This window comes from Nyctibius grandis, chromosome 8 (genome assembly GCF_013368605.1).
Source record: "Nyctibius grandis isolate bNycGra1 chromosome 8, bNycGra1.pri, whole genome shotgun sequence".
Classification (NCBI taxonomy): Eukaryota; Metazoa; Chordata; class Aves; order Nyctibiiformes; family Nyctibiidae; genus Nyctibius; species Nyctibius grandis.
Window position 1 is genome coordinate 33,756,206 of NC_090665.1, and position 18,626 is coordinate 33,774,831.

General features: G+C 44.0%; 1 protein-coding gene across 1 annotated transcript in view; it reads left to right on the forward strand.

The window, feature by feature from the left end:
- The window catches only part of DDAH1 (dimethylarginine dimethylaminohydrolase 1), a 61,492-nt gene extending 43,521 nt beyond the window's left edge, over positions 1-17,971 (forward strand). Inside the window, exons 2-6 of the mRNA XM_068406378.1 lie at positions 1,902-2,001; positions 3,162-3,235; positions 3,836-3,955; positions 17,266-17,409; positions 17,844-17,971. Coding sequence (XP_068262479.1) covers positions 1,902-2,001; positions 3,162-3,235; positions 3,836-3,955; positions 17,266-17,409; positions 17,844-17,960 — 555 coding nt within the window. The 3' untranslated portion in view covers positions 17,961-17,971. The remainder of the gene's footprint in view (positions 1-1,901; positions 2,002-3,161; positions 3,236-3,835; positions 3,956-17,265; positions 17,410-17,843) is intronic.
- Positions 17,972-18,626: the final 655 nt, after the last annotated feature.

The following is an 18,626-nucleotide window of genomic DNA, read 5'->3' on the forward strand; positions in this document are numbered from 1 at the left end:
TACAAGCCTGGAGTCATTTTAGCATCAAGTGAAAGATGGAACAAAAAGAGGTGTTAATAATTGTAAAGGGCAGGCTGCAGGCTCACTCCAGTCTGTGTGCCAAAGCCTTAGATGAGATTTTGCCTGGGGAGGATGAGTCCCTTGGTCTCAGGAAGCTCCAGGGTACAGTATTGTGTTGCAGTATAACCCGTTAGCATTCTCCAGATGGCACAAAGACCTGCCTTCGTCCCATTCAACTTTAAACTGAGGCACCTACTTCAGCAGTGTGCTTGTCCAAGGTTGTTTCTGTAAAGTGACTGGAGAGCAAGGACGTGCTAGAGAGAAAGAGGCAGAGAGCAGATCAGTCTCAGATAAGACAATGCCCCAGCGTATCTGTTGTAGACCTATGTCAGCTGTCCTGGCAGCCCACGGAGACCTGCTCTTGCCTTTCAGGCCTGGGCTTCAGGGTTGATGGGATGACTCACAAATGCCACATAATTAAGTCATGGAAATTGAGGAGAAAAAGTAGGCTCAGGTGGATCACATCTGCCCCATCTCTTATTCCCTGAAGCTAGCACTGCTCTTAGGAAGGTATGACAGCCAAAGCACGTGCTGCTATCTCTGAGGCTGCTGCAGCGAGGGCGAAGAACTAATCACCATCACATTTCCTTTCTGTGCCATGATAGGAATAGTTTGGCACAGCCCAAGAGTAGGGCTGCTAGAGTTGCTTCTGTTGGTATATGTTGCTGGAAGACAAGTACCGTGTCACCTGCTTTAGCTTCCTGTGTTTCAGGCTTAATTTATCACATTAAATAGATAAATGACCTGTGGGACATGCAAGAGTCAGAGCTGTCTAACGGGTCTTCACTGCATCTTCCACATTCCTTAATGCCTGCTGGGCACCTCTGGTTAACAATGGTGAGGAGGTTTCACTGAACACAAAGATGCTGCTGTGTGGGATCAGGTTCATGGGTCTCTGTGGATGAGCTCATATTTATATTGACATTCTACAAGCTGTAGTTGTAAGCTTTTGGTGAGCGGTTGGTTGTGTGTAGGTGCTTTTTTTTGGCTTACAATGCACCAAGATGATGGTGCTTGAACATAGCGAGCATTAGCCCCTCTTACAGATGGCCAATGATATGAGCCTCTATAGAAACAGGTTCTGCTCTAGACATCCTCAGCAGCCCTCACTGGGAAAGAGGAAACCTACTGAAGCTGCATTCCCCGCTCCTGTTGTGAGCTCCTTTCAGCAGGAAATGGGCTCAGCAGCCCCAAGCTCCCTGCCACCCGTGCGGCTTTCCATGGCGAGCAGCCAGCTGTGCAACATATAGACATGAAAGGTCTTGTAATTCTGTAGTAATGTAGCTCAAAAATGCAAGGAGAACTAGTGCTTAGTAAAGTTGCAAAGGAGTAAAGAAAATGAACGTTTACTGATTTGGGGATTTCCTGCCCTCCCCCCCTCCCTGACTGAAGAGGGGCCTGGGGTACAGCTGCCACGTCCATGGCTGGTAGAGCCATGTCTTGTGTTTGAGCAGCATGGAAGGAGAGAACGTCACTCCTGCTGGTCCTTTTTCCTGCTCAAATCCAAGGGACAGGATTTGCAAGAGGGGATATTACTGTGTAGAGGGACTGAACTTAACACGCGTTTTGGACCCCTCATCAGCCTCCTTGGGATGCTGCATGGTTCCTATGCAAAGGCAGGAGCCCCATTGCTGCCACTAGATACCCCATCCCCTCCAGACCACAAAGGCCTCTGGAGAGAGTTGGGGAACTGTGATGAGCAGGAACAGCAAGGACCCTGCCATCCATCCTGCTAAAGGCATGCTAAAGGACTTTCGTTCTTACTAACAATATGTATTTCTGGTAGTTTTTTTAAGTTTTTCAATGATACAATATATTCTAAACAACTTTCTTTTAAACAGGTTGAAGCCATGAAGAGGGTACTAGAAAGTCTCAACCTCAATATAGTAGAGATGGTAGATGAAAACGCAACCTTGGATGGTGGGGATGTCTTATTTACAGGTACAGTGGTAGTGAATTTGCTGTTTAGATATTCTGACTGCATCGAAAACCACATGTTTTCTGTTGTTCGCGTAATAAAATGTTGTTCGTGCAGTTTGTTAGATTAGCTGTTTACTAAATGTCACGAAGGTAGCTGAACTTTCAATGCAACCTTCAATGTTCTGCCTAACGCCTGAATAAATGAAGTGGCAGTACACACAGTACAAAGAGCAGCACTGTGCATACAAATTCTATTTTAGCTTGTAAAGTTCCAATAAGAAAAATGCTTTCAGCAGTCAACTGCCTGCAGTTGTTTCCTATTTCTTATTACAAGCAGCTACGTTCACCAGACTCATTTTCAGGACTTGTAAAAGCTTGATGCAGACAACTGTCACTAGTTCAATGAATCAAATGCAAAAAATGCATTTTTAGTTTATGGAGAAAGTGGTGGAGTTGTCTGCCAGATGTCATGTGCTAGACAACTTATATGCATGGTTGACTTCAAAGATGAGGATACTGACTGTGTTTTTTATGTCATTAAACCCATTAGGCATTTTCTCACATCGACTGCGCACACGTTTTCTCCCCGCCTGTGCTGAATGAGCCTGTTTGTTTTGATCAGCATCACAGTAGACTGGCTGCTGGCCTTAGTTCACCAAGGGGAAAGAAGGGTCTCAAAAGAGGCAGAGGGGGAAGGGGGAGGCCTTTCTAATGCAGTGCAGATCCAGCACTGATTTTCTCTGGAGCTGGAGGATGCCGGTAGCTGCAGAGCTGCCTTCAAGACCAGAGGAAATCTCAGAGGGAGGGGGAAATGGTCAATCAGTGCCGTACTAATCCAGCCCAGCTGTTCTCTTTCCTGACTCAATGACCATTGCAGAGCTTTAGAAGAGGAAGCTATTTATGCTTCTGGTGAAATGTGTCTTCTGGAAAAAGATAATTGCTTTAAATTATCAGCTCACAATTGCAGGTTGCATTCTTTTAAGCTGAATTTTCAGTTTTACTATTCAACTTGAGAAAAGAAAGAGAGAAAATGATACCCATGAAAGACTGCTTCAGAATGTCTCTAAAGCTGTTCTGTTTTTAAAATGTGTACTGATGAAGGAGCTGATGTGGTGATTTTTTTGGATGGCTTAAAAAAAAAAAAAGCTGTAACTGTTTCACCCTTCATTTTTTCATTCCAGGCAGAGAATTTTTTGTTGGTCTTTCCAGGCGGACAAATCAACGTGGTGCAGAAATTCTGGCAGACACATTTAAGGTTTGTAGATTCATTCATGCCAGAGGAAATATAAGCTATCATCCACTGAATCAATTTAAAAATTATACTGGCCAAGACATTTGTCATACTCAAGTACTTTATTTAGGACTTATTAAAAAAAAAAAAGGTACAAGTTACTGAAAAGGTTTGAGCGTACTGTAAAGTGACAGATGCTAAAGTTGGATCTGAAACATGAGATCGCTGCATAAGAGTAACTTGGATAGTGGGAGGCCATGATTATTTGAGAGCATATCAACACTCACGTTCTTAATGTTCTCATATATCAGCAACGTGTTCTTATTGCTGGTCCCTGGAGGGGTTTTATGTACATACTCTTTAATTACGCATTTTAATGTATTTCTTTACAGTTGCAACAATAGTAATATTTGAAACATGTTCTAGATTTTACTCCAGTGCATCAGACAAGACAAGCTGGTCCAGAGGGCTATGTCATACTTAAACAGTTGACACTGTGCCTTGGGATATGTTGCTGTTGTTAACTTGCAGAGAGTAAAATTAATTATGGAATGTCTCAATATAATTATGGAACTAGGACAATTTAAAAATATTTATAGCAACCATTTTTTTGCTCCCATACAGGATTATGCTGTCTCCACAGTCCCTGTTCATGATTCTTTGCATCTGAAGAGCTTTTGCAGCATGGCTGGACCAAACCTGATTGCTATTGGATCAAGTGAAGCTGCACAGAAAGCCCTCAAGGTAAAGCACGTAAGGAAATTTTCTAAAGAACAAACTTGGTTTTTTTGTTTTTAATCTCTGCTCAAAGATGCTGGAATTTTAAAATATATATAGATCAATGAAAGAGGAAATCAGTACATCTCAGGGTCTCCTGTATGTGCAAACCATAAAGAATGTTTATATCAGGCAAGAGAACAGTGATGTTAATTTAGCTTTACCTATCTTCAGGAAATAAATGGATTATACAGGTTAAAGTGGATTATGCAGGTTATTACTTACAGTTTTGTTGACTAAAAAGGTGATAATTTGGTGATAGGAGGGAGGAAGGAGATATCATCAGAGCAGTAGGAGATGTTTACTTCAGATATTGCCACGAGGAAAGTGGCTTTTAAGATTGCCAGAGGGGAAGTAAAAGTTTTAGCATGAAGGAGGAGGGAGAGGTGTCTGATCCCTGTTGCGAAGATGACCCGTGTACACATTTTGCAGTGTAGACTTTCTGGATAAGCTTGGTAAGTAACTCGAGCTGCAGGGACCAAAGTCCAGGACTCCCCATCCCTCCTTCCTCCATCACCTGACTGCAAAGTCAGGTTCCTTCGTGGTCATGCTTTTTCCCTTCTGGTCCCACGAGGGTCTCATAACAGCGTGGCTTTAGCAGAAAGGAGGGAGTCGTCTCACCCCAGCCTTGCCGATAATTTGAGTCTCTGAACATTTTCCTTTCAAGTGGGAGGTGTGGGTTTGAACCCTTAGGCTAAGAGGCCTCGTGAAGCTGGGTCTCTCTTCGTTGGCAGACTTGTGAACCAGTAATGCATTGTGTAGCAGGTCAATGCGGTACTACCACCATCATCCTCAATGGGAAATGTTTATTGCCTCTGTGGTTTGCACTGGGCTCAGTGGCTTTCTTGCCTGCTGGGTGTGTTCAGAGCAAATCTACTAAATTAAGCTTTTTTTGGAGATGTGGGCACAGAGACACCTGAGGCCATGAATCTCATTATGCACATAAGCAAGAGAGATCAGTATCTCTGCTCCTGCACGGTAGCACAGCTGCAGGTACTGATGCCTTGCAGCAGAAACTTCGGCTGAGGCACTAAAACAGCAAAGTGCAACTGAGACTTTACCTGAAGTAAAGCTTGAGGGAGTTTGTCCCTTTTGATAAATTAGGAGCTACCATCCTGCATGGTTGGGTTTGAGAGGCAGGTAAGCCAGAGCATGACTGAAATCATTACAACTAAGTGTCTTGCACATTTCTATCAGGACTTGCCTTCGAAGGTTAAACCAATACCTACTGTTCAGTGATGGCAGCAACTCCCAAATTTTCAGCTTATGATTATACTGATTCTTTTGCCAATAAATAAGAACCGAAGTGCAGGCTTTGCAGAAGCCTCCTTGATGCAACATGATCACTAACGCATGGAGGAAGCCAGCTGTGTGTCCCTTACAGTAAATGAGGAGGGGTGGAGATAGCTCTGCTTAACTAGTGAGAAAGCTCTCTGAAATCCACTCAATTTAAATGCAGTTTACGCAACCCAACTTGTATCTCTTGCCCTGATTCTAAAGCATGAATTATTTTAAAGAACAGCACTGCTGTCAGTGCCCAAGGCTGCTGGTCTGAATCTGTGCCAGGCAGAACATTTACAACAGAAATAGTATGTAACTCTGAAATCAACATCCCTGGCCCCCAAAGAGCTTAGGAACCCATCCTGCATGTCTTGTACACCTCCTCGGTTTCAATAAGCTAGTGATATTTATTACTTTAAAACATCTCTAAGTGTTTGCAAGATGGAGGCCTGAGAGCCGCCTTGTCCTTACTGCCGTGCTGCGATATTTCATTGCACATTTGCTTTTCAGATCTTATACGTTTTCCTCATGGGCATAATCCTAGGACTTTTAATTTCCCAGCAGCATCATTTTTACTATCAGAGCTCGGCAGAGATTTGGTGTTGTTTTGTTTTTTTTTTTTATCTTGTGGCAGTTCAAGATTTAAAATTTCTCAGTCCCCGGCTAAGATAAAACCAATGTTTCAAATCTCAGAATCTCCCATGCTGGACGTGGGTTGAATTATGGAGGACAGGAAAGTGCAGTCTTGGCTGGCTTAGCTGTGCAGCCTGGCAGCAATTAGGGGATAGGATAGCAGCCTTGTTGCTCTGCGTGAGCTATGGGGAGCTCTTAAACAAGAGGACAGTCCCTTGGCTTCCCACATAGTTTGGAGTGGCTTTAAGTTTGCTTATTCATTTGAACAAGCTGTCAAAGTTACTCTCTTACTAGACATCACTATGTGAAGCTCTGGGAGTGCATTCCCAGCTTATCACCCATGTCTTCTCCCCTGAGAAACTTATGACAAATGGTTTTGGTTGTAAAGGTCTGATGTTCCTGATGCTGTGAGATAGATTGATTTTAGTCTGGGATGGAAAGTGCCCTGCATCTTTCCCTGTGAAATATGCACTATCTCAAATATTCAGGCTCAGACTCGAAATGCATCGTGAGCAGCAGCCTGATGAAGTTTGCAGATATCCAGACAGCCCTACACTTGTATGGAGTGTTTATAAACATGAGCAAAATTCAAGTACAACACTGGTTGCTCAGAGCTGCAATTTGAACTTGAGCCAGGACTAATCTGAGAACTCATCAGTTTGATTAAAGCCTTTTGCACAGCTTGGCTAGTCGTGTTGCCGTCCATCAGTTTACCTATTGTAGCCAAAAATATTTTTTGGATAAGCTGATTAAATGTTGCTGGTAACTAGCCGTCAAGTAAATACCAGCATTACTCGAGGTACAGTAAAAAGCAGATACATTTTTAAAAGAAAATTATAATTAACAAGATAATCTAGCAGTCTTTGATTGTTGGTGGATATCTTTTAAAAAATAAATCAACTATGTCAGTTTTCAGTGTGTTTCTCTGCACTGGAGATTTAGCAGCACGTTTTCACGTGTGTGATGGTCATGTTTGCCTGCACTCTGCCAGCTGAGGTTGGGACTCTGGCCCGGAGCAGTGGTTCTGTGCCCTAGCACGTGCCCTTCTCGTGCTCCCAGCAAGATGACAGGTTACATCAGGCACCACATCGTAGTCAGAGCTACATATGAAGTTACCCAGAATGTGTTTCTTGCTCAGTGTATGGGATCCAACTGCACTCTCATCCTGGGGAACCTCTCACTGTTCCTCCAGGAGTCTAAATCTCTTCAGAGAAATTATTGGAAAACAAACAGGTAAAGCATCTGTCTCGGAAATGGCAGAATTGGCAGTGCTGCTCATACCTAGCTTCCTCTAACGTTTGAATTCTTGCTTTTAGACCTCAATGATTTCTTTGTATTTGTTCACTTGCCTCCGAAGAAAAAAAATTCAGTTGGTAATCAGCATCTTGCAGTCTTGTGGAAATGCAATTGCAATAGGATCTCTGCGAGGCACTGATACTCAGAATTAAAAGCTGCTCCCTGGATTTCACCAGATCAGCTGAGCTGTAGCGGTGCTGTCAGCTGCTCCTCTCGTTACCCGCCGCAGTCTGTGTGGCAGTACGGTCCCCTGAGCTTCTACTGAGTCACTGGCCTGGCACAGCCCAGCATGCCCTCCTTTATTGTGATAGCTTGTTATTTTAAACCTCTCCTTTGTTGTTGCCATTTTTCATGTCTGCTGTGGAAATGCAATCATACAAGCAAGATGATTAAGCTGTCTTTAACCATCTCTGGTAGTTGAGTTGTTTTCATTCTGTAGCATGTCTTGTTAGGCAACAAGTGAGATGCTATGTCACGCCATGCTAACATTTTATATTTAAAGTAGGATTTGTCTTCCTACTAACAATCTTGTTTGAAAGATAAATTTTTCTTGATTGTTCTCACCGGTGCAACTCATGTATCTTTACAATACTTTAAAAGTAGAAAAATAAATTGCATCTGGTGCTCGCATGAGGCAGAGTGTAATTGGTCATGAGTTTAGTGCTGTGTGTGTAATGTAAAGCGCTGCAGCTGAGCTAGGAAATGAGTGCACAGAGTTCAGGATTGTAGAGCACACGCTAGAAGCAGATAATAAATCAGAAGTGACATTTTAACCATGAAATCCTCTTCAGGCTCTGGCAAGTATAGACTATTTGGGCTGCAGCTGAAAAGTGGCACTCGAGGAAACTGGGTGAAAGAGAGAGACAGATTAACTGCAGGAACTACCGGGGCCTGTAGTGGCTGTCGCATCTGAAACTGTAATTTCCCTCTGCTGTTTTCAGCATGCATTTAATTCCTTCTTGTAGTTAAACCTATTCATAATTCCGGACACATAACTCCATAGTTGAACATTGGCCATGGCTGTTGAGCCAGTAAAATTTGGGATTATTTTTCTGTTCCCTCGGTGAAGCCATGATTTCCTCCAAACATGTCACCTTTTGGGCTCTGATCCTGCACTGTTGGAGTTGCTGACCTTTACCGTGAGCGCAAACATGGACGAATTCAGGCTGTGACGGTGCCAGCCCCAGCGTAGGGAGGTGATGGGGCAGTGCTGCAGGTGAACACTTTGCACCACTTTTTCCACAACAAGGGACACAGCCCTGAGGTCTTGCTGGGACAGCAGATGAGCAGGAACTGGCCCAGGATGTAATGCAGTTCAGGTTCCAGCAGCAAAGGCAAATGCTAGGCAAGGTGACAATGGGAACCGTGACACAGCATCTGTTACGCACTCCTTTCTGTACTCTCTCGCGCTATACTATATCCTGAAAAGCCACATTTCTGTCCGTTGGCTGTTCGTGTTGGTTGGAACAGAGCATAAATCCCCTCTGCTTTCTGTGGTGAGCAAAGACTGGGACGTTGGCAGATGATTGTGGACACAGTCCTTGGTTTAAGCAGCTTTGTCTACGGTCAAACGATTCTCTGTCACCCTTTGGATAACTCGGTAGCAATCCCAAAGGATCTGAGGGTTACACATGTTGTTCCCAGCTTTGTCAGTCTCAGCTATTCCCTTGCAAGCAGTACGTGTTGTATTCGTAGCAAGTGCCTGCTAATGAAGTTGTTCTCTCACCTGTTGGGAAATGAGGGTTGTCCTTTGGGTAAGCTCTGATGTCAGGCGCTCTCCAAAGGACTAACCCCAGGGTCTCCCCATGGGACTGGTAGAGAAAACCTCCAGCTGACCCTGCTACTCCAGGATAATGCCGGGTGCCTGGTGGTTGCTGATAGATCTCAGAAGGGAGCAGAGGAAGGTGAGAAACCTGTCATGGTGCCTAGGAGTGAGGTCTGCAACGTGGAGTGCACTTATCCCAACATATAGAATCATAGAATAGTTTGGGTTGGAAGGGACCTTTAAAGGTCATCTAGTCCACCCCTCTCTGCAGTGAGCAGGGACATCTTCAACTAGATCAGGTTGCTTAGAGCCCCGTCCAACCTGACGTTGAATGTTTCCAGGGATGCAGCATCTACCACCTCTCTGGGCAACCTGTTCCAGTGTTTCACCACCCTCATCGTAAAAAATTTCTTCCTTATACCTAGTCTAAATCTACTCTCTTTTAGTTTAAAACCATTACCCCTTGTCCTATTGCAACAGGCCCTATTAAAAGTTTGTCTTCATCTTCCTTATAAGCCCCTTTTAAGTATTGAAAGGCTGTAATAAGGTCCCCCCAGAGCCTCCTCTTCTTCAGGCTCAACAACCCCAGCTCTCTCAGACTTTCTTATGGCCTGAGCATAATCCCTGTGGCTGCTGTATCTGGGTTATTCCCTCTGGGATAATGGAATGGGATATGGGATAATGGAATACTGCTCAGTTTCATGTGAAACATCTGGATTTCACCTGGTCGTTTCAGAGGAACGGATGCTAATCACAGAGGCAGCGTGGCCGTGGCAGGTGTCAGGGCTGAGTGGCATTGCCAGGAGGAGTGCGAGGCAGAGCAGGTAACACAGCTGAGCTTGTAAGCCCTCGTGTCCCCTGGACAGATCTGCCCCAGCAGGACCCGGAGTGGTGGGAACATCTGCACTTCTGAGCTTGTCCTTGGCATCCTGGGCTCCAACCTCATTAGCCGATGGGTTTTCATTATGGTCAGGAGCATATTGGAGTATGTGCAGTAGTGCAATGACATGACTTCAGCAAATACCTTTCTTTTTTTTCCCCGCTTTTGATAAAAGGTTGGACATGATTGCTCTGCCTTGTTCTTAACTCTTCCATTCAGTGTCTTTTATTGGGAGTGGAGCTGCTCGTTCATCCCCTAAATTATTCCCTGAAGGACGCTATTGCAAATGCAGCCCCATACGCTGTTTTGACAGAGGTCAAGGGAGACTTATCGAAACCACATCTTAAGGATAAAATAGAAAGGAGTCTCCTTCGGGCAACTAGGCCCTTGGTCTGTATCCAAAGCTATGATCAGAGCAATGCTTTTAAAGACTTGGGCGCAAGGAGTTGTTCTAGCATTGGCAGTTGCCCCCATTCCTGTGATTAAGTGCCTTTTGTTCTTGCTCTGTCTTGTATAGCTGAAGTCTCTGCAGTGTGCCAGCTTTAAAAAGCCAAGTACTGTTTCCCTGCATGAGAGGACTCCTTGCCTGCGTAAAAGCTAAGGGGTTCCCAGCTCTGCCACAGAAGAGTCTCCAGAATGGGCACCTAAGGGAAAACTTCATCTATCCGGTGTTCTTAGAAAGCAGCCCGTACCCCTGGGCAGCATGAAACAGCTCATCTAAATCTGCTCTTCCTATTGTCTGTATAGTGTCTGTCTTTTCTAGTAATGCACAAGTTTGCATGAAAACATTGTCTCTTTTTCCTTAAGAATTCATCATTTGTGCCTCTGCTTATTCCCCACATGAGGTCATAATCCTCTATTTACGGTATCACAATGGGTTGCTGTGGAAATGATTACTAATATTAATAATCCAAAGAAGATGACATCAGGTAGGGAATTAGCAGAAAGTGCAGATGAATGCTGACTTTTCTGTAGTGCAGCAACAAAGAAAGGTTAGTGAAATCCAGAGAACAATTGACAACTTGTCCCTAAAAGTAAAAATTAAAAAGTGAGACTTTGCTGCTCTCAAACCTTATAGACAGGAAGATTAGTCAATTTATAAAATTCTGTGCACTGTCCTTTAGCTCATATTTGCTTGCTCTGGGTCAGACCCTATGAGATATTGCATACTTTCAGCTCCTGATTTTCCATTACTTTATGAATTATGGGTGTACAGCATCTTGGAGGACAGGAGTCTTAACTGAGTACTAGATGACCTCCTACTTTAAGAAGGCAATTGGTTGTGTTTTTTTTTTTAATTAAAGTTAGATGTTGTAATAAATGTACTGTGCTTAACTGAGTGTCAGTGCTGTTCAGTTTGCATATATGCAGAGGAATCCAGTCTTTTGGAAGATACATACTCAAAAGTATATATTTATAGAATAGAGACTGTTATGTTAGTCCATTTATATATATATTTTTTTGTGAAGGGTGACCAAAGTGTCCCTTTTCAGGGCGTATTTGTCGTTACTAGTAAGGCTGTCAGCCACAGGAGCTGGCTCAGAGGCTGACTGAGAAGATGTCATTTGACTTGCGTAAATGGGGACTCATGTTTCTGTTCCTTTGCTGCTTTTTTTTCTTTGACTATTCTCTCTCTGGGTTCCTGTTCCAAAAGACAGGATGTTCACCCTCTCGCCTTCGTGACAGCAACAAACGTAAGCTGCTTCCTTTTCCCCCCCTCAGGTCATGGTTTCCTTTTGCAGCGGTCCTTGGGCAGGGCTAGCAGGCAGGTGACGGCGTGGCCATGACATGAGTTGGTTCAGAGGGGCAGAGCAGCACGGGTGTGCGTGTGAACGGCACGTGGTACCCATCACATCGGCGGTGATGCAAAAGGTGTCCTGTGCCAGGAAAAGCCAGGGAGTGGGGTGGGAGAGGTTGCTTAAAGGACTCTGCCTTCTGGAAAACATGACTGAGAGGGTGCAGTGGGGAGGAAAAGCCCAAAGCCAAGCAGCTGCTGAGAGCATGGGTGGTAGGTAGAAATTAAAGTAACGTCTGGCTGTGTATGGCCTAAAAAATTTTGCACGTTGACCATGGCAGAGTGGGGCATTGCTGGTTTGGAATAGATCTGGAGTGCAGTTGTTCTGTTGTACTTGCGGGATCCTGCGTTTGCATCCACAGGGTCTGGTCTATCCTATCCTATATCTCTAGCAGACTTTTTGATACCTGAGAAGGAACCTTACATCATTCTACTGTGATTCATGCTGCTCAAAGTGGCTGCCTTGTCCGCTTCCTATGAAGTCTACCCTGCTGTTGTCTCTCCTGCCTGTCAGGGGTGACACTCCTGATAGATCTTGACATTCAAGCAAGATCTCTGGCTTTTCCAGCTCTGCTCTTCTGTCCCCTCTGGTCAGTCTGGCCAGCTGTTTATGGTCGCTGTTGGCACTGCTGCATTTCAAGGAAACTCTGAGAAGCTGCTGAGTAGCGTGGTTTGTATGGCAGGCTGAGTCCCAGCACCCAGGCACGTAAGACCGTGCCGTAGCTCTCCAGCCCGGCTCTGTCCTGCATTTTCTTGTGTTGAACCCTAAGGCTGTTGCTTTCTCTCTCCAGTGCTGATTATTTCTTCAAATATGAAGCAGCAAGGAAGGAACTTAATAGACAGAGACAGGGCAATAAAACAATGAATAAAATTCAGTGTAGATAAACGTAAAGTGATGTGCAGCAGGGACAGGGAGAATGACAATGTAAACATCACGTACGAAATAATGTGCTCTGACTAATCATTACCACAGAAATAAGATCCTAGGCTTGTTGAAATTGCCAGCTCAGCTGTGAAAAACCAAATGGAGAACATCATTATGCCACTGATGAAAGCTGTGGTGCATCTGCATGTTGGCTGTTGCCACTTTGCATGCACGATCCCTTTGTCCCAAAAAAGATAGAGTAGAACTGGAAAGATTCAGAAAAGTGTTATAAGGATGGACAGGTACCTGGAACAGCTTGCCTAAGGAGACAAACTAAGCAAGCTATAACTATAACCTGAAAAAGAGACATTTAAGATGGGATGATAGATGCCTATAAAATCAGGAATGATGTGGAAAAAGCAACCAGGGATCAATTGTTCACTGTCTATTCCAGTGCCAGAACCAGGGAAGCCCTAAAGGCAAGGGGCAAGTTCAAATAAGAAAGGAAAATAAATGCTTCCTCACACGGCATGTGTCTGAACTCTGAAGCTACCGTGCTACAGGTTCAAAAGCCAACTGGACAGACTCCTGGCGCAGTGCGGCAGGTGGCATCGCTCTGTATGACAGCTGATGAGTTGAGGTTCCTGGGAACTACACACCGAGTCTCAGTCGCCTCCAGTCCCTGTCGTAGGATCCAGAAGTGGGATATCATCACTTCTGATGTGGGGCTGGGGACTCACATCATGCAGCACTAAAAAAGAAGCTGTTCCAGGTTCTGCAAGCATTACAAAATGGCTGGTTTGGTAATCAACAGTATTTTCCAGGTAGCGAGCAATAATTTACCTTTCTCTCTCAGTCCTCCCTCCAGATGGCAATGTACTGGCCAGGGGCCTGTCCTCATCTTTTGCCTTAAGTGTGTAAGGGCATAAGCCTGACGTTGTTCCCAGACAAGTGGTCCTTCCTCCAAGCAGAAGAGAAGCATGCTGTCCTCCAGGCTCCCAGCCAACCTGGGGAGATGTGACTGCATGTTCCTGAGTTATTCTTCCCATCAGTGTTAGTTGCTCTGCACCACAAAAGACTTAATTTTCATGGTTGCAGGCAAAGCCTTGAAGTACCTTAATCTTTTCTCACAACTTTCAGTCTCTTGGATTAAAATCTTCCAATTTGCTCTGTATTCCAGGGCAGATGTTAATCATCATTGTAAAACTGGCCAAAATTTAATGTGCTTGGAAAGAAAGAAAGAGACTGGATGGAAAAAATATCTTAAGTCGTTTTAAGTAAATAGTTTTCTTTTAATAATATTGAGACTTGAAGGATTTAGGACAAGGTAGCTGAAATCTGGTGAGGGAATGGTCCTGTGGGTGAAGGGTTACATGCATTTGACTTGGGCTTAGGTTTGGTTTTTCTTCTAAACGTTGGGGGCTAGAGAAGCAGGGGCTAACTGAAACAAAAAGACCCCAAAAATCTGCACTTCTGCTTCTCTGTCAACATGACAGGAGCATTTTTAAGTGCAGTATTCATTGCCATGTTAGCAAGAGGAACATTCAGTGTATGTTTGGTTTTGCTTGCGGGGTGTTGGAGATACAAAGGCGCATTGCAGGTTTGGTGGGTTTGGTCGCTGTCTGTCCCGTAGCAATCTGGATGTGAGCAGGTCCCAGATGCCAGCAGGGCACAGACTGGGGCCTTCCTCATGGAGGGGGAAAATTTGTAACTAGGTTTGGCCTGTTTTAGAAGTGCATGCAGTCATCTTAACTCTGTCAGTGATAACAGACCCTGAACACATACACATTTTTCCTTTGTACATCATGCTGCTTCATATTTAGGATTATTTAGCTTATCCATTACCTCAGTTGTCTGAGGACACACTGTAAAAAAACTATAGAAAAGGCATTTTAGGCTATGCGAATGACTTCAACATAAGGAAAGCATGACTAAGGGCTGAGAGAATGCGCAATGAAAATTACCCTCTTCAGGCTGAAGAAAATTCCCAGAAAAACTAGGCATGCGGGAAACGCCTGGCTCTTAACGTGGCTGGTCGTACAATGCTTGCGGGCAGAAAGCCAGCCCTCCGCAAACGCATTGTGTGAGCACTATAGTCTTTGTAAACTTGTCATTTCAAAAAAAAAATATGTATTTTTGGGGTGTATCTGATAGAAAATACAATCAAAGGACCTTGCTTTTATCTCTTTTCTCTGCCCTAGAGTCCTGTCTGGCCAGGCAATTGTGATCAATGACTTTACATAATAGAAATACGGAAAATCCCACAAGTCTTTAAAATAACCTGATTGCGTCACGTTGGTGCGTTTCTGCTGCATCCAGAGCCTCCCTACGGGGCAGGTTTGGGGTGTTATTGCCTGGGTGCTCTCTCAGTAAAGTGTTGTTTGAAATTTTACTTCAACATGCAGGCACAGTTGTAACAGCGATGAAAGCTTGCAAATATGATTTCCTTATATTAAGAGCCGAGGAAGAGACTAATCTTGTATTGTCAAACCTCCAGTTACTAATAAATGCTTTCTTGTGGTGTTGTTCGAGCTAGCTGAGATCCCATTCCCGCTGTCGCATCTGTGTACTTAAACTCCCATGCTGCTTCATCTCACTTTCCCACTCATTTTTTCTCATTTGTTTCTGAATTAATTCAGCCACCACTTCTGTGCTTTTTAATCTTAAACACAATTCTCCTAATGTGCCCTCGCCATCATCTCCCAGGCTTCCCGAAGCTGGTTCGCGCCTCATGCCAGCACAGCTAGAGCCCTGCCACTTGTTCTTCATTTCTGCTTGCTGCTGCTGGTCTCGCTTCAGCATTTTGCAGAAGCAAATGGGTGGGAGATGTGTCTGTACCCTTCTGCTTAAGAATTCATTCGTAATTTCATATGGAAATGTTTCACAGTGACTCACAATGTATTTCTGATGAATGAGCTGTTCCTACAGAAAACCTGCAATATCGGGATTCTGTTTCCAACAAGGACTGGAGAAAGCACAACTGTTTGGGAGCTGAGCAAAATCCAGGCGTGGTGGCTTTTCCTCTACTGATACATTTATTTCAGTGCAGATTTAATGAATATATTTCCTTAATCCAGACTTAAAAAGATTATGTAGGGAAGAAAGAGAAGCTGCAGGTAGAAGATGAGTCTGCTGGCTCTGGTTACCAGGGAGAAGAGTTGCACTGGGTGCAAGCATGTCACCTGCTGCTAGATGTCTGCAAGATCAAGGGAAGAGTAATAAAACACATCTTGGCAACACAACAGAAACAAAATTATAAATAGGGAAGTCAACCATCCGGTGAAGTAAAGGTGCAAGGATTTTCCCCCAGAAAAACACATTAACCTTTCATGGAGGTAGATGTGACCTTGGGAACTCAGCAGAGTTTCATAACTTCAGAAGAAACAATAAATGACAATCTGATAACACTTCCTCAAGAATGCATGGCATTCTTCGTTGTGAGTTTCGTGTTCTCCACGGGATGTAGGTGACTCAGGCTACAACATGAAAAATGTATCCAGACCTATAAAGGAATTACTTACTGTAGGTATGTGCAAGCATGAGTTGCTTTGTTGCTTCCCAATATGTTGTAGGTACTCGTTATAATTCAGTTCTATGTAGTTTATTTTTTATGAATGAGAAATAGTACCAATGAATGACCTTGTAAATAACGATAAACTTAACTGTGCCTAAAATCAAAGTCTGCTGTCTGCTATGCAATGTAAATCTGTGAGGTTTCCCTGAGAAGGGAATTTAGTCGAAAAATTTTGTTGACAGAATATCAGTTTATTAAGATGATAGTAGCGTGAGTATTTTTAGGCTGGAAAAAAGCCTTTTCTTTCTGTTTGCATCTTTGCAATCCATGTGAGAACAGAGGGCTGGGAGAGAAACTGAAACACTTGTGTTTGCTTAGGCTTTCAGTGGGACCAAAGCTTTTGCCTTAGAGCTGTGTTCACTTCTGCATTATTCTCTGTCTCTCTCAGGGTGAAGCTGATGTAAAGTTGGAACGGTACAATGGCAAGTCAGGCGTGCTGTCTCCAGGCTTTTCCCATCTTTATTAAAAATTGAGTCTGATCCAAAACGTGGGATCTCAGGCTTCTCGTGTGCTGAGAGTCTCTGTCTCTGAAATTCCAGCCAGGATCCAAATTTGTGTATGAGCCCTATATTTATAAACCAAAGCTCTGAAACCCACCAGCTCTACTGTTCTGAGGAGGTTATTGTGTTGTCCCCTTGGGAACGAGGATTAGCGCAGACGTGCCTTCTCGCTCTCCGGCACAGGTGCTTAGTGAAAGGGTAACTGCTTGGAAAGCAGAAAGGAGGTCCTTGAAAAGAATTACGATTGGGCTGATATCCAAGCTGGGAACCGTTCCTGTCCTGTTTGTGTTAATTCATGCTCATTTTATAAATATTGAATGATGGCTGCTTTTTTTGAAGGTGCTGAACACCTATAGTTTCCATCAATGCAAGCGGGAGTTTTAGGTACTCAATGCTCGTTCTCTGAGGAAAAGACCTCATGGATGATGCTTACTGAGTGCCCTGCTTAATCCTGCCACTTGCAGGGACCATTTTACAAAGGTTTTCTACTGCTCATTTCAGTTAGGTTTGGTAGATTCTTCCTTGAAGTGCAGAGATGAAAAGAGATCTCTTACTTGCTGCATAGCGAAATGGCTCTTGGCTGACTTTGCAATTGAAATTAGCTATTTTTTGAAGGCTCTTTTGTCCTGTTTGTTTGGGGCTGATGATGTGTTTGGTCTAAATAGCTGAACTTTGTGTCTGCCTGCAGACCATGCAACAGATGAGTGACCACCGCTATGACAAGCTGACGGTGCCCGACGATGCCGCAGCAAACTGCATCTACTTAAACATTCCCAGCAAAGGCCACGTCCTGCTTCACCGAGCCCCCGAGGAGTACCCGGAGAGTGCGAAGGTGGGAGCTGCACTGAGGGTGCCTGGGAGACCCCCAGCATCCTGGCCTTGCCGGGACGTTGGTGGGAATTGATATCGGGTGCTTTCCAGAATGGGCTGTTGTATCCCGTCATGGAAATACCAGGTGGCGAAAGGTGGGAGGCTTGGGCTCCGTTCTCATCTCCACCACTCATTTAATTACTTTGTCTCTTCTGCCCCTGGTGCTGCTTCTGGATAATTGGAAGTAGCAACAGTTGACCTCACTGCAGTATTGATGTGCGTCAATCCCATAGCCAGGAGGCCACATACACTGCGAATGTCAGTGTTGATTACAAATGACGAGATGTCTTAGCACCTGCTGATAAATCCATGCCTGTTCATTCTGTAAATACTTAGAGAAAAGGGAAAATAAGCATAAACCGTAATGATTTCTGTTCCATTTTCTTTCCTAAACAGGTTTTTGAAAAACTGAAGGACCACATGCTGATCCCCATAGCCAACACAGAACTGGAGAAAGTAGATGGGGCACTCACCTGTTGCTCTGTGCTTATTAACAAAAGTTCAGAATTATGAGTTTATGGAGTCCCTCCCTTGTAACTGGCAATAATGTTACACACAAGGTAGACGAATCTGTATCCACACTTTTATTGTTTTTATTGACAATCTACTGTACCACTGTGCTACTAACCCTTGTTTACAAATTTTTTGCTTTGTGTATTTTTATTATGTCCTTGCAGATGGTATTTAAGGTGGATGTACGGTTTGTTGGGGGGCACATAACTCTGAAGTATGTTAGTCCCATGGGCTAGCAGAAGACAATATAATGGCTAACGCCTAGCTTTAGTAATTTAACATATCTCTGTGAAACTTTTATGAAAACCAACTAATTCTCAACATTTCAAGCACCTGTGTTGTCTTTATACTGTTCCCTTCTCCTGTCTTTTTTTCTTTTACTTCCTTATTCTGCATCTTTTTTTCCTTCCTCGGTCCTCTTTACTTTCAGTGATGCAAGGTATCAGGGGACACTGAAGAAAACTCAGTGGGCTTATGAACTTGGTATCTTGTATGATAGGGAAGCTTTCCATACGCCATCTGGAACAGCGGGCAATGGACTGTGCTCACTGTCTCGGCCATATCACATTCCTGCTGCTGGGGCAGAGTTGTGGCTGGAATCCATTTCAGGCGACAGTTAGCAACTTCAGAAAAAGCTTCCTCTGACAGGAGCGTTCAAGGGCAATG